The sequence below is a fragment of the Hyla sarda genome, chromosome 4, assembly GCF_029499605.1.
Source record: "Hyla sarda isolate aHylSar1 chromosome 4, aHylSar1.hap1, whole genome shotgun sequence".
In the NCBI taxonomy this organism is placed as follows: domain Eukaryota; kingdom Metazoa; phylum Chordata; class Amphibia; order Anura; family Hylidae; genus Hyla; species Hyla sarda.
In genome coordinates, this window is record NC_079192.1 from 234,137,423 (window position 1) to 234,152,309 (window position 14,887).

The 14,887-nt window shown below is 40.3% G+C and overlaps 1 protein-coding gene across 6 annotated transcripts in view; it reads right to left on the reverse strand.

Annotated features, from left to right (window-relative positions):
- PLXNB2 (plexin B2) overlaps nt 1–14,887 on the reverse strand; it is a 332,704-nt gene that overhangs the window by 58,351 nt on the left and 259,466 nt on the right. For all 6 annotated transcript variants that reach the window (XM_056573761.1, XM_056573757.1, XM_056573759.1 and 3 more), the window contains 2 exons: nt 13,259–13,367; nt 11,796–11,932 (listed from right to left, as the gene is read on the reverse strand). In XM_056573761.1, the coding sequence (XP_056429736.1) occupies nt 11,796–11,932; nt 13,259–13,367 (246 nt within the window). The remainder of the gene's footprint in view (nt 1–11,795; nt 11,933–13,258; nt 13,368–14,887) is intronic.

Sequence of the window (14,887 nt, forward strand, 5' to 3'; positions counted from 1 at the left end):
TTTCTGTATACAGGGATGTATGAGGGCTCAAATTTTGCGCTATGATCTGTAGGTTTTATCGGTACCATTTAGGTTTTGATGGGACTCTCTGATCACTTTTTATACATTTTTTCACAATATATGATGTGATTAAAAAATCAGTATCTTTGGTGTTTAGTATTTTTTTTTACATTAACGCTGTTTATCGGGTGGGATCATAAACATTATATTTTAATAGTTTGGACATTTGCGCACCCGGCGATCCCAATTATGTTTTTTTTTATGTGAAAATAAGGGTAATTAAATTTATATAAATTTTAGAAACTTTTTTATTTTTCATTTTACACTTTTTAAGTCCCTGTAGGGGACTTTTATAAGCAATCATTAGATTGCATTTACTGTTTAAAGGTATACTCCGGTGGAAAACTTTTTTTTTTTTTTTTTTAAATCAACTAGTGCCGGAAAGTTAAACAGATTTGTAAATTACTTCTATTAAAAAATCTTAATCCTGCCAGTACTTATTAGTGGCTGTATACTACAGAGGAAATTTCTTTCTTTTTGGATTTCTTTTTGTTAGGACCACAGTGCTCTCTGCTTACACCTCTGTCCATTTTAGGAACTGTCCAGAGCAGAAGAAATTCCCCATAGCAAACATATGCTGCTCTGGACATTTCCTAAAATGACAAAGGTGTCAGCAGAGAGCACTGTGGTTGTGACAAAAGAAATCCAAAAAGAAAAAGATTTCCTCTGAAGTATACAGCCGCTAATAAGTACTGGAAGGATTAAGATTTTTTAATAGAAGCCATTTACAAATCTGTTTAACTTTCTGGCACCAGTTGATTTAAAAAAATAAAAAAAAAATATTTTGTTTATTTAACCTTTAACCCCTTAAGAACCCAGCTCATTTTCACATTAAGGACCCGGGCATTTTTGGCACATCTGACCACTGTCACTTTAAGCATTAATAACTCTGGGATGCTTTTTCTTTACATTCTGATTACGAGACATATTCAACTTTATGTCAGTGGTAAATTTTTGTTGATACTTGCATCATTTCTTGGTGAAAAATTCCAAAATTTGATAAAAAATGTTAATTTAAATTTTTTATTTTATTTGAAACTCTCTGCTTATAAGGAAAATAGACATAACAAATGAATAAATGATATATTGATTCACATATTAGGGATCGACTGATTATCGGTTTAGCCGATATTCACGATTTTGGACATTATCGGTATCGGCAATTACTTTGCCGATATGCCGATAATGCCCCGGCCAGAGACGACCACTGCCCCATTGCCTCCCCATCCTCTGGCCACATACCGCCGCCGCTGCCCCATTGCCTCCCCATCCTCTGGCCCCATACCGCCACCGCTGCCTCATTGCCTCCCCCATCCTCTGGCCACATACCGCCACCCCATCGCCGGTGTTATAATTATCTGTTCCCGGGTCCGCGATACTTCTGGCTCCTGTGACGTCCTGCGCTGTTGCTGTGCGCGGTGCAATGACTAGTGACGTCCTCAATGCGACGTCACCGTCAGTGCGCACAGTGACAGCGCAGGACGCCGCCGGAGCCAGAAGTATCGCGGACCCCGGGAACAGGTAATTATAACACCGGGGATGGGGGAGGCGATGGGGCAGCGGTGGTGGTGGTTGGACTAGGGAGGACCCCAGGACAGGCAGGGGGAGAGAAGGAGGTGGCGGTCTCTGGCCCCGCAAAAGCCGGTGCAGTTCATTGATTTAAAGGGGTATTCCAGGAAAAAACTTTATTTTTATTTTTTACATCAACTGGATCCAGAAAGTTAAGATTAAAAAATCTTAATCCTTTCAATAATTATCAGCTTCTGAAGTTGAGTTGTTGTTTTCTGTCTGGCAACAGTGCTCTCTGCTGACATCTCTGCTTGTCTCGGGAAATGCACAGAGTAGAAGAGGTTTGCTATGGGGATTTGATTCTAAACTTGGCGGTTTCCGAGACACGTCATCAGAGAGCACTTAGACAGAAAAGAACAACTCAACTTCATCAGCTAATAATTACTGAAAGGATTAAGATTTTTTAATAGAAGTAATTTACAAATCTGTTTAACTTTCTGGAGCCAGTTGATATTTATAAAAAAGTTTTTTCCTGGATAACCCCTTTAAAGCGCCCGCTCTAAATCATTGATCTGCAGCGGCTTCTGCCCCGCCGGGAAACATTTGGAAGACATCAGAGGGCTTAAAAGTTCAGCAGTAATTTTCCAATTTTTCAAAATCTGAATTTTTCAGGGACCAGTTCAGTTTTGAAGTGGATTTGAAGGGCCTTCATATTAGAAATACCCCATAAATGACCTCATTATAAAAACTGCACCCCCCAAAGTATTCAAAATGACATTCAGAAAGAGTGCGTTAACCATTTATGTGTTTCACAGGAATAGCAGCAAAGTGAAGGAGAAAATTCAAAATCTTCATTTTTACACTCGCATGTTCTTGTAGACCTGTTTTTGAAATTTTACAAGGGGTAAAAGCCTCCCAAAATTTTTCTCAAGTAAGGAAATGCCTCATATGTGTATGTAAAGTGTTCGGTCAGGCGCAATAGAGGGCTCAGAAGGGAAGGAGCGACAATGGGATTTTGGAGAGTGAGCTTTTCTGAAATGGTTTTTGGGAGGCATGTCACATTTAGGAAGCCCCTATGGTGCCAGAACAGCAAAAAAAAGGCAAAACCAACATGGCATACTATTTTGGAAACTACACCCCTCAAGGAACGTAACAAGGGGGTACAGTGAGCCTTAACACCTCACAGGTGTTTGACGACTTTTCGTTTAAGTGGGATGTGTAAAGTTATGTGTGAATTAATTTTTTCATTAAAATGCTGGTTTTCCCCCAAATTTAACATTTTTACAAGGGGTAATAGGAGAAATGCCCCCCAAAATTTGTAACCCCATCTCTTCTGAGTATGGAAATACCCCATGTGTGAACGTCAAGTGCACTGCGGGCGCTCTACAATGCTCAGAAAAATTCATATTTGGCTTTTGGAAAGAAAATTTTGCTGAAGTGGTTTTTGGGGGGCATGTCGCATTTCGGAAGCCCCTAAGGTGCCTGAACAGCAAAGAAAAAAAAAAAAAAAGCATACTATTTTGGAAACTACACTCCTCGTAACGTAACAAGGGGTACAGTCAGCCTTAACACCCCACAGGTGTTTGACAAATTTCCGCTAAAGGTGGCCACAAAAATTAAAAATTTGATTTTTTTCACTAAAATGTTGGTGTTACCCCAAATTTTTTGTTTTCACAAGTGGTTATAGGAGAAAAAGCCTCCCAAAACTTGTAACCCATATGTGGATGTAAAGTGCTCTGCGGGCGAACTACAATGCTCAGAAGAGAAGGAGCACCATTGGGCTTTTGGAGAGAGAATTTGGTTGGAATAGAAGTCGGTGGGCCATGTGCGTTTACAAAGCCCCCCGTGGTGGCAGAGCAGTGGACCCCCCCACATGTGACCCCATTTGGGAAACTACACCCCTCACAGAAATTAATAAGGGGTGCAGTAAGCATTTACACACCACTGACATTTGACAAATGTAATTTTTCATTTTCACTGACCACTGTTCCAAAAATCTGTCAGACACCTGTAGGGTGTAAATGCTCACTGCAGACCACTGGTGTCTGACGAAATGTCAGGAGGGCAAACTGAGATCAGCTTTTAACAGCAGCCATGTGTCCATAGACCTTATACAATACACACTCCTCAATGTAGAGTGCAAAAACAAGCATGTCAAAGTGAAGGATGTGTAACCCACAGTAAGGAACACTGGCTGTAATTTTAGGTCACATTTATGTTCAGTAGGTTATCAATTGATATTAAAGTAATCCAATAAATTATTGTTATTAGGGGGTGATTTCTAGTTTATGGCTTGCCTCTTGGGGGTGACCCCTAAAGGTAGTAGTTGTACTTTGCCCTGGAATCCTTGGGAATATTTTGTTGATTGCCCCTGTGCAAATCACCAATTTAAACCTCAAATGTACATCGTGTGCTCTCACTTCTGAGCCATGTTGTGCGCCAGCAGATCACTTTACACCCACATATGGGGTAGTTCCGCACTCAGGAGAAATTGCTTAACAAATTTGTTTTGTTTTTTTCTTCCTTTTACTGCCTGTGAAAATTAAAAGTATGGGGGCAACACCAGTATGTTAGTGTAAAAAAATAAAAATTTTTACACTAACATGCTGGTATAGACCCCAACTTTACCTTTTCATATTGGGTAAAAGGAGAAAAAGCCCCCCAAAATTTGTAACGCAATTTCTCCCAAGTACGGAAATACCCCATATGTGGACACAAAATGCTTTGCAGGTGCGCAACAGGGCTCAGGAGTGAGAGCGCACCATGTACATTTGAGGCCTAAATTGGTGATTTACACAGGTGCGGTTGATAGTACCGAGTACGGAGATACCCCATATGTGGCACTAAACTGTTGCCTTGAAATATGACAGAGCTCCAAAGCGAGAGAGCGCCATGCGCATTTGAGGCCTATTTTGGGGATTTGCAGCCACCACCAAAATACCCTTTGGCAGTGTTTTCCAAACAGGGTGTCTCCAGCTGTTGCAAAACTCCCAGAATGCCTTGACAGTCAGGGGCTGTCTGGCAATACTGGGAGTTGATGTGTTTCAACAGCTGTAGGCTCCGTTTTAGAAACCGTGCAGTACAAGACGATTTTATTTTTTTTCTATTGGGGAGCGGGGGGGGGGGGGGGGGGCGACACACTGTGTAAGGGTATATGTAGTGTTTTACTTTTTATTTTGTGTAGTGTTTTTAGGGTACAATGACATGGGTGGGGGTTTACAGAGTTTCTCGCTGGGAGTTTGTGCTGCGGAGGAAAATTTGCCGCATCTCAAGCTTGCAGCAGAAAACTCGCTGTAAACCCCCGCCCATGTGATTGTAACCTGTACTGACAGACCATACATGTTGGAAATTGTAGTTATACAACAGCTAGAGGCACATTGGTTGCGCAACACAGAGTTTGTTTCTTAACTCAGTGTTTTGCAACCAGTGTGCCTCCAGCTGTTGCAAAACTAGAACTCCCAGCATGTACAATCTCTCAGTGCATGCTGGGAGTTGTATTTTTGACACAGCTGGAGGCACACTGGTTGCGGAACACTGAGTTAGGACACAAACCAATGTGTCTCCAGCTGTTGCAAAACTGCAACACTCAGCATGCATTGACAGTTGAAGGGCATGCTGAGAGTTGTAGTTTTGCAACAGTTGGAGGCACACTGCTACAACTCCCAGCATGCCCTTTGGTAGTCTGCGCATGCTGGGAGTTGTAGTTATGCAACAACTGGATGCACACTTTTTCATAGAAAAAATGTGCCTCCAGCTGTTGCATAACTACAACCCCCAGCATACACGGAATACCAAAGGGCATGCTAGGAGTTGTAGCTGGAACTCCAGCTGTTCCAAAACTACAACTCCCAGCATGCCCTTTGGCTGTGCATGCTGAGAGTTTTTGCTAAGCAACAGCAGGAGGTGAACAGGCTTCACCTCCTGCTGTAGGGACTGCCACCACTGCTCCTGCTGCTGTGATCGCTGCTGCTGCCTCTCCTGAGGTGGCACTCGCCGGGCCAGGGAGAGGTAGGAGACCCCCGCCGGCCCCGATCGCCGCCACCTCACTCCTGCTGGGTAAGGGTGAATGGAGCTGGCTCAGACAGACTCATTCACCCTTTTTTCTAGGTCACCAGAAACCTGATTGACCCAGAATCGCCGCAGAGGTTTGCACAATCAGGCTACATCAGTGACTCAGTGATCGGGCAGCAGGAGGCAGGTAAGGGAACCCTCCTCTGTCAGTTTGGCTCATGGAACCCTCACAATGACATCTAGGGGGTTCTGCGAGCTCCACTGAGCTGCCGGCATCTTTCACTTTAGATGTCGTAATTGGCATTGATAACGGCATCTAAAGAGTTAAATGCCTGCATAAGCAGTGAGTGAGAGGCTACTGATAGTAGCAGACATTCACTGCTCTGAAGCGAGCACAGCTCCTGCGCTCGCTTCAAAGCCACTTAAGGATCCAGGGCATACAGGTACTCCCTTGGTCCTTAAATACCAGGACGCAAGGGCTTACCTGTACACCCTTCCTCAACAGGTTATAATGTGAAATAAAATATTACAGAAATAATCTCAACAAGCTAATTTTTAATAGACCCCCAATCACATCTGAAATCAGAAGTGCCATTCAGTAACAAATAAGGTTGTACATCTTCAGCAATTATTTCACTTTAGATTTGCCTAGTGATTCGCAAGTCAGAATCCTTTTCTTAAACCGATGAATAAGCTATCAAGAGGCGATGCATATATCAATGAACCATCAACATAATTAAGGATAAACAGACAATGAATGATGTTGATCAGATGCATTTTTTTATGCTAAATACAGAAAATGCACACAAAAGCCTACAACCTGCTTCTTTCCTTTTATCCTATTGTTTAAAACCTTTGCTTCACATTATAGTTAACACTAAGGCTGGGTTCACAACCACGTTTTTTGCAATACAGTTCCAGCATACATTTTCAATTTGAAAACCATACGGAACCGTATTGAAAACCATTTGCCAAAAGATGAATCAGGTTGTGTCCGTTTTGCATCCTGTACGTTTTTTTCAGTTATTTTCCCGTACCCAAAACCGTAGCCTACCATGGTTTTTGGTCCGGGTGAAAAACCGTATTGAAACGTATAATTTTTTAAATTTATTATTTTTTTTTAACTTGGGAGTCAATGGGAACCGTACAGAACCATATGTGCGTTTGGTTCCATCCGGTTTTCACCATATGGTTTTTGACTTTGCAAAGTTTTTTTCTTGGAATTTAAATCAAACAAGTGAAACTTTATTCATAATGGAAAGGGAAAAAAAAAAAAAACTGATGCAACAGGACATCATTTCTCAAACCGTATATGGATTAAACTTTGTAACACACTTTTTATTACAGTTTACTGTAATCCATTTTTTTTTTTTTTTATCACAAACTTGATACAGGAACTGTATTGCAAAAACGTGGTGTGAACCCAGCCTTTGTAATATATGAAAGAATCATGTTTGTCCCAAGAGCACAGTCATGTCCCTCATACTCCCAAACTGGTGCCTGGTTATAAAACAACTGGCTGGAGCAAGAACCTTTGAAAATGTGAAGCCCCACCCCTTAGCTGATCACCACCCGAAGATGGAACAGATCAAGTAGTTTAACCACTGAGGTCCCTGGAGAATTCTATGAAACAAATTCTCAGGATCATCCAGAGAATGCGCCTAACTGACAAATCGCAAGGACAATTCTATTTCTTATTTCATTTTATCATCCCTTTAAAGAGTACCTGTCACCAAATAAAACTTTTAATATAGTGTTCCTTGTGTAATTAGCAGACACTTTCCCATTCACTTGCTTTTAAACAATTGGGGACCAAGGGCGCTCAGATACGCCCTTGCGTACCGGTATTTAAGGACCCGGACCGGTCCCGTTAGTGGGGGGTTTGAAGCGTGCTCACGAGCTGAGCATGCTTCAAACCCTGTGGGTCCCGACTGCTATCAGCAGCCGGGACACAGGGTTAATGCTGGGCACCGCCGATCGGCCGATGCCCGGCATAAACCCTTTAGACGCTGGCATCAAAGTTGATGACGGCGTCTAAACCAAAAGTAAAAGTACCCTGGCAGCTCAGTGGAGCTGATCGGGACCTTCGTGGTGAAACCGCAATGTCCTGATCAGCTGAGAGGATGGCCCGAGGGCCCTTATCTGCCTCCTTGCCGTCCGATCGGTGCTCTGCTGCTCCCAGCCTGCCATGCAGGCTGGAGCAGCAGAACACCGATAACGCTAATCAATGCTATGCTATGCTACGACACAGCACTGATCAGTATATGCAATCAAAAGATCGCATGTTATAGCCCCCTATGGGGGTTAAAAAAAAAATTGAGTGTTGAAATAAAATAAAAAAAGTTTAAGGGGTATTCCGGTGAAAAACTTTTTTTTTTCATATCAACTGGCTCCAGAAAATTAAACAGAGTTGTAAATTACTTCAATTTAAAAATCGTAATCATACCTGTACTTACAAGCTGCTGAGGTTGAGTTGTTTTTTTCTGTCTGACAATAGTGCTCTCTGCTGACATCTCTGTCCTTCTCAGGAACGGTCCAGAGCAGGAGAGGTTTGCTATTGGGATTTGCTCCTGTTATGGACAGTTCCTGAGACAGACAGAGGTGTCAGCAGAGAGCACTGTTAGACAGAAAAGAACAACTCAACTTCAGCAGCAGTATTGGTAGTATTACGATTTTTAAATAGTATTAATTTTACTGGTAGTATTAAGATTTTTAAATAGAATTAATTAAATTAATTATAATTTACAAATCTGTTCAACTTTCTGGAGCCAGTTCATATAAAAAAAAAATATATTTTTTCACAGGAATATCCCTTTAATAAAAGTGAACTATCCCCTTCCTAATAAAAGTTTCAATCCCCCCTTTTTTCCCATTTTTTAAAAAATAAAATAATGAAATAAAAATAATCATATATGGTACCACCGCATGCGTAAATGTCCGAACTATTAAAATACAGGTAGCTAAACTGCACGGTCGATGGCGTAAACGTAAAAACCAGAGTTCAAAATTGTGCATTTTACATCACTGCATATATATGTATATACATATATATATATTAAAAGCTATCAAAAAGTCCCATCAAAACTAAAATGGTACCGATAAAAACTACAGACCATGGCGCAAAAAATTTGCCCCGTATGTGGAAAAATGAAAAAGTTATAGGGGTCAGAAGATGACAATTTTAAACATACTCATTTTGGTGCATGTAGTTATAATCTTTTTAAATAGTAAAAAAAAATGAAACCTACATAAATTGCGTATCCTTGTAACCGTATGGACCTTACAGAGAAGTGCACGGTGTAGAAATGGAAGACCCCAAAAGTTACAAAATGAATAAAATAGAAAGAAAAACAAGGTGCACTCCTAGTGTAGGCATTTAAACAGAGCTTCAATGTGCGCAGAAAAAATTGGGAGCTTACCAGACAGTGTTGTGCTAAGAGCACAACACCTCAACAGGCATGTACACCCACAGTGGTCAAGGAGGGCAGCAGCCACGGGTCCTGTCCAGATGCCTTTCGGTCAGCTGGATAATGATGCAGAGATGTGGATAAGATCCAAAAAGGAGGAGTAGAAGAGCCGTCTGGGATATCCTTCTTTTTGGATCTTATCCACATCTCTGCAAAAGTTACAAAATGGCATTTTTTATTTCCCCCCACAAATAAGTTTTTGTTTTGCCACAGATTATGTTATACAGATCTGTAGGTGCAAAATTGAAAGCTTTATGATTTTTAGAAGGGGAGGAGGAAAAAACTGCAAAAGTGAAAAAGTGCAAAAGCGAAAATTGGCCTGGTCCTTAAAGTCAAAATGGGCTTGGTCTTCAAGGGGTTAAAATTATCAACATAAATATGTTTAAAATGTAACAGAAAAAACAGCCACTATGTGGCTCTGTTCTGTTCCCTGCCACAATTAATACAGTGAGTTTGGTCTCCTCCCGGCCTCGCAGGAGACCAAACTCAGGAAGTGTTTCTCTGCTCTGAGCTTGATTAACAGCTGCACAGAGCCTCAATGAAAGCTGCAAAGAGCCTCATTGAAAGATGCAAAGAGCCTAATTGAAAGATGCAAAGAGACTCATTGAAAGATGCACAGAGCTTGAGGTTTTCTATTCATCACAGCACTGCAACAATTAGAGGGCAGAAGTGGTCCCCCAGCAGGCTTCAGTGGTGTCATAGAAAACAGAGGAAAAGGATTTCCGGCTCCCAACTCTGATAAAATCCTAGACTAATTCAATTCATATTAAAATCCAAAACAGCATACAAACGAAAAAGAAGAATAAAAGAACGCATTTCAACTTATTAATAAGTCTTAGTCATGGCCATGACTAAGACTTCTTAATAAGTCGAAACGCGTTGGTGCGTTTCGTTAGTGTTCTTTTATTCTTTTTCATTTGTATGCTGTTTTGGATTTTAATAGGAATTTAATTAAAGTCTTGGATTTTATCAGAGCTGGGAGCCGGAAATAATTTTCCTCTGTTTTCTATCATACCACCTGGGGAGCCAGCCCCAGAGTCATTCTCGAGCTTCCACGAGGAGAGGTTGTGCTGGACGCCGGGACTTATAAAAAAAATTAGTGAGCTGATCTTTATACTTTTTGCTACTTTCAGTGGTGTCATGTCTGCTGGGAAACACCCACTTTCTGCTGCAGGGAGATTGCACTATGTGAGCAAGAAGAAAGGTAAGATACAGAGCGTTTTAAAGCTCTTAAAGGGTGGGAGGAGTGTTAGGAGTAGTTAGGGAACATAGCCTTAGTTATTTTAGAAAAGTTTATGTGGTGACAGGCACTTTTTAATAACAGAAGTAAAAAAAGCTCTTGAAACAAACTCGACGGGAACCTGAAATAGCTGGATTATGAAAATTATAAATCAGGGTTTATGTACATGACTATATTTCATCTCAGTTTTCTATGTAGCAGTGATAGGCCATAGATGTCCATGAGTCCTCTATTGTGCCTACAATACTACAAATATGTACTCATCAAAAAAAGCTACATTCTCTATCTTACGCCGTATGCATGAATTCTTGCATTGTTCAATGGAAGAATATCTCCTTAAATGTATATTCCAATGGAGAACAGAGAACATGGAGGCTATACAGCTGCATACATTTTATCTAGTGCTGTAACTGCTTTTGAATCAGTTCTGTGCTAAATAAAATTAAAAAAATGGATTTCAAAACTGAGTTATGACGTGCTGGATTAAGGAATGTCACTGCAAGTAAAGATTTCAATTTCAGGGAAAAGTTCTCTCTTCATTGCAAACAAATACAATGAAGCACTACATTCTTTTACAAATAGGGAAGCACAGCATATTGAATAACTTATTTGATTTTCAGAGGTGAACACTAGCTGGAGTGGGATTGGCTGAAGTTACTTATTTAAAAGGGAATTGAAAATCATGGAGCATTTGTTACTAATCACTGTATCTCTCTTCAGCCAAATTGGCAAATCTCTAAGCAAAGCTTCGGAATACAACAGGGACAGCTGGAACAATTTGGCAAGTTCTCTAGCACAGCTTGAAGTCAAAGGTTCTGGTGAGCAGCACAGTAACCCTTCATTCACACAGCATTCCAATTAGCTATTGACCCTATCAGAGTTAACTAAATCATGCATCGACTTCACTCAAACTAAAACCATGGTCATCATGCTAACAGAAGCCACTTAATGTAATTATAGCCAACTCTGAAAACAAAAATGTCTTTATTTGTGCCAAAGATTTGGTTGCCTTTCCAGACACTTATGTATTAAACACATCATTGACTATCTCGTAGGGAAGACAGAGTTAAAATATCAGAAGAAACTAAGACTAAAAAGTAGTTATAGTTTGCATATTATTTCCCTTCTAGTTAAATGTGTCAGACATGTTTATAATTTGCTGTCCTGATTAGTGTAACCTTTCAAGCAGAATTTGGCAGGCATCTGGGGTGGTGCCAACCCCTATTGTAAACTACCCTAAACAAAGCTCTAACCAATTCCTTGCCTTTGTATAGCCAAGCAGTGAGTGAATTCCCTTCTCTCCTAATTAATTCTCATGTCCTTTTCAAGATTCTGCAACATGTCTATGACCCATATATGCAGCCTTCCAACTGCTTGCTTTATTGATCGCCACATCTTTTTTTCAGAACAAGGTATGACAGTATTACACAAAAAAAACTCTGCTACAGTTTAGAGTCAAGCTTTTTTTTTTTTTTTTTTTTTTTTTTTTTTTTTTAAATACTACTTACACTGTACAAGGGAAACCATCAAGAGACACTTGGACATCATTTTTTGAACCAGTTTCTAAATTGTTTCCGAATATCGTAATAATTGTTCCCCCAGCAAGTACACCTTTGTCTGGTCTTACTGATGTTGGTTCTGGTTCCTGGAAGCGAGAGGGAAAAATGTAGTTAGTCTCAGTATATAATTAATTAATTCACTATATAACCTTAATGATTAACCATATTTCTTAATTTTTTCTAGTTAAAAAATGTACAGAAGTTTTCTAGCTTTCTTTCAGATTGAAATGTAATTATGTTTATACTGCAACGTTATAATGTCCATTATCTTCCGTTATGATAGCATGAGAAAAAGACGGATGTCACCTACCGGACAAAAACGGTAATGTAAAAGGGGCCTAAGTGGGTGGGTTAGTTATAACTAGCAAGAGTCAAGGGAATGCACCCATCTAAAAAATATGGGTAGACTTTTACATTGCAATATAACGGGTACATTTTTCCAGGAATTGCTATAATTCTGACCACTAAAGTCTACAATTTTTCCCTATCATATAAATTTAAGTATGCATTCTGTTGAGAGCTTTCAGAAAAGTTAGAAACAACTGTATTACCATATCCTATAAATGAAAGAAGAGGTACACAGAAGCTTTGAGCAATCCCAAAAGGGCAGATGTCAGCTTTGATCTAAAGCTACCGTGCCAGAGAGCATCAGAAATTCCACACTTCCTTTATGTACTAGGAAGGGAGCCAAGAGAAGTAGACAGCTTGTTGCTGCCCTCATCTGAAGCTGACAGTATCCTCTGACACAAAGGATGCACAGAGCTTAGATCGGAAGCAGCCACTGCAGTGGTGTCAGCATCAGTCTGCAACTCACATACTCATTTGCATTGCCTCTAGTTATGATAGGGATTTGGGAAGTGTTGCTGCAGCTGAATCTTGATCACCACAGATCACATCTTGGGGCTTGCTTTAATGTCATATTCTCCGTTGAAGATACAACAGGGCGGCTTTTGAAAAAAAAAATATCTAACTTTCATCTGCTAAATTTTACATTACAAACTTGTTGGAACAGGAACAATCTACATCAATGAACAATATACACCATTAGTACACTGATTTTGGTAACAAATTAAGCATCAAAAGCAAATATAGATATATAGCAAGTGCAGTTTCTTTAGCAGCATGTTTTTTTGTATTTGTCTTGTCTTTTCTGCATTGCATCACTTGAGTGAGTATGGAAGCTACAACCTATACTAAAGTTTTCATGTTGGCTGGGTGGTGTACAGCATATCAGAGTTATAATTTTTAATAAGACATTTTACATGTGACATATTTAGGGAAGATGTTACAGTAAACTGCAAAAAAAGACTTACAATGAAAGAAACTCAATATTATTGTTTGCTGGCATAAGACATTTTTCTAAGCGGAAAGCTAAGTACCGTAGTTGCCACTCATAAATCCCCTATATTTACCTGATATGTAAAAGTAAGACTGCTTGGTGAGATTCCTTCCTTCTTATTTACAAGCATATTAATGTGTCCAGACTGTGCATAATGGGCTGGTCCAACTTCGCATATCACCCTTTGGATAAAAAGAGAATTATGTAAGACTGCTGAACACAAAAGGATACAAGCAACATAAGTCACATCCACTATCAAACATTTGGAAATGCTTTCTTCCCACATGGGGGAGATTTATTAAAACTTGTGCAGAGGTAAAGCTGACCAGTTGCCCATAGCAACTAATCAAATTGCTTCTTTAATTTTTCAGAGGCCCTTTTAAAAATGAAAGAAGCTATCTGATTCGTTGCCATGGGCAACTGCTCAGTTTTTCTTCTGCACCGGTTTTGATAAATATCCCTAAATGTACAGAATTTACTATACAATATACAATATTTGAGCAAGTCAGACTTTTCAGAATAAAATTATGTGTATGTACATGCATAAAAAAAAACTGTTTCTGACCATTATGTACCCTATACATGAATTTATTGTAAGTTTCCTCCTCTACAGGCTTTATCTCTAAATGCCGGTTTAATCGGTGCTCAGTCCACAGTGGGTGCAGGCTAGCTGCTATGTTGTCTCCCATATACAGCACACAGAGAGGAATGATACCTTTAATACTTCCTTAAAAATTAAGCATTTTCCTAAGTCCATTAAAAAATTTGATTGCTAAAGATGTGAAAAAAATTGTTAAAAAAATGGCCACTAGGGGGGTCTTTGTCTCTTTAATTTTGCAAACAAGCCTGGTAACCAAGTCCTTTTGGTACTAGCAACTAGGTATTTTGGACTATTTTACTGAAGGGAGGAGGTATGGTTATCTCCCTGCTGTGCCTCAGTGCAGTGTATAATCCAGCTTTCACCAGTGTGAGGCTGGGTCCACACTACGTTTTGTCCCATACGGGAGCGCATACGGCAGGGGGGAGCTAAAACCTCGCGCTCCCGTATGTTACCGTATGCGCTCCCGTATGTCATTCGTTTCAATGAGCCGACCGGAGTGAAACGTTCGGTCCGGTCGGCTCATTTTTGCGCCGTATGCGCTTTTACAACCGGACCTAAAACCGTGGTTGACCACAGTTTTAGGTCCGGTTGTAAAAGCGCATACGGCGCAAAAATGAGACGACCGGACCGAACGTTTCACTCCGGTCGGCTCATTGAAATGAATGACATACGGGAGCGCATACGGTAACATACGGGAGCGCGAGCTTTTAGCTCCCCCCTGCCGTATGCGCTCCCGTATGGGACAAAACGTAGTGTGGACCCAGCCTGAGCTGAACACCTGTGAGATCCAGACAGCTTGCTGTCTTTTTAGAAGAGGAGCATTACCATGCACACTGACAAGCAATACAAGGTGCTAAATTATTATTTATATGCAAAATGATTTCTCTTTAGTTATTTTATGAACTTATTTCTTGTGTTTTTGCACCATATAGTTTACACATGGCTGCATAAGAGTTATAAAAAGCATGCACTTTAGGCACAAAGCTTTGCAAATGTAAAAAAACTTAATGCAGATGTCATGGCAAGGGAAAGGAGAGAGGGGGGGGGGGGGGAAGGAGCAAGTGTGACATGGTCCTGAAAAAAACACCCCCACACTTTAGG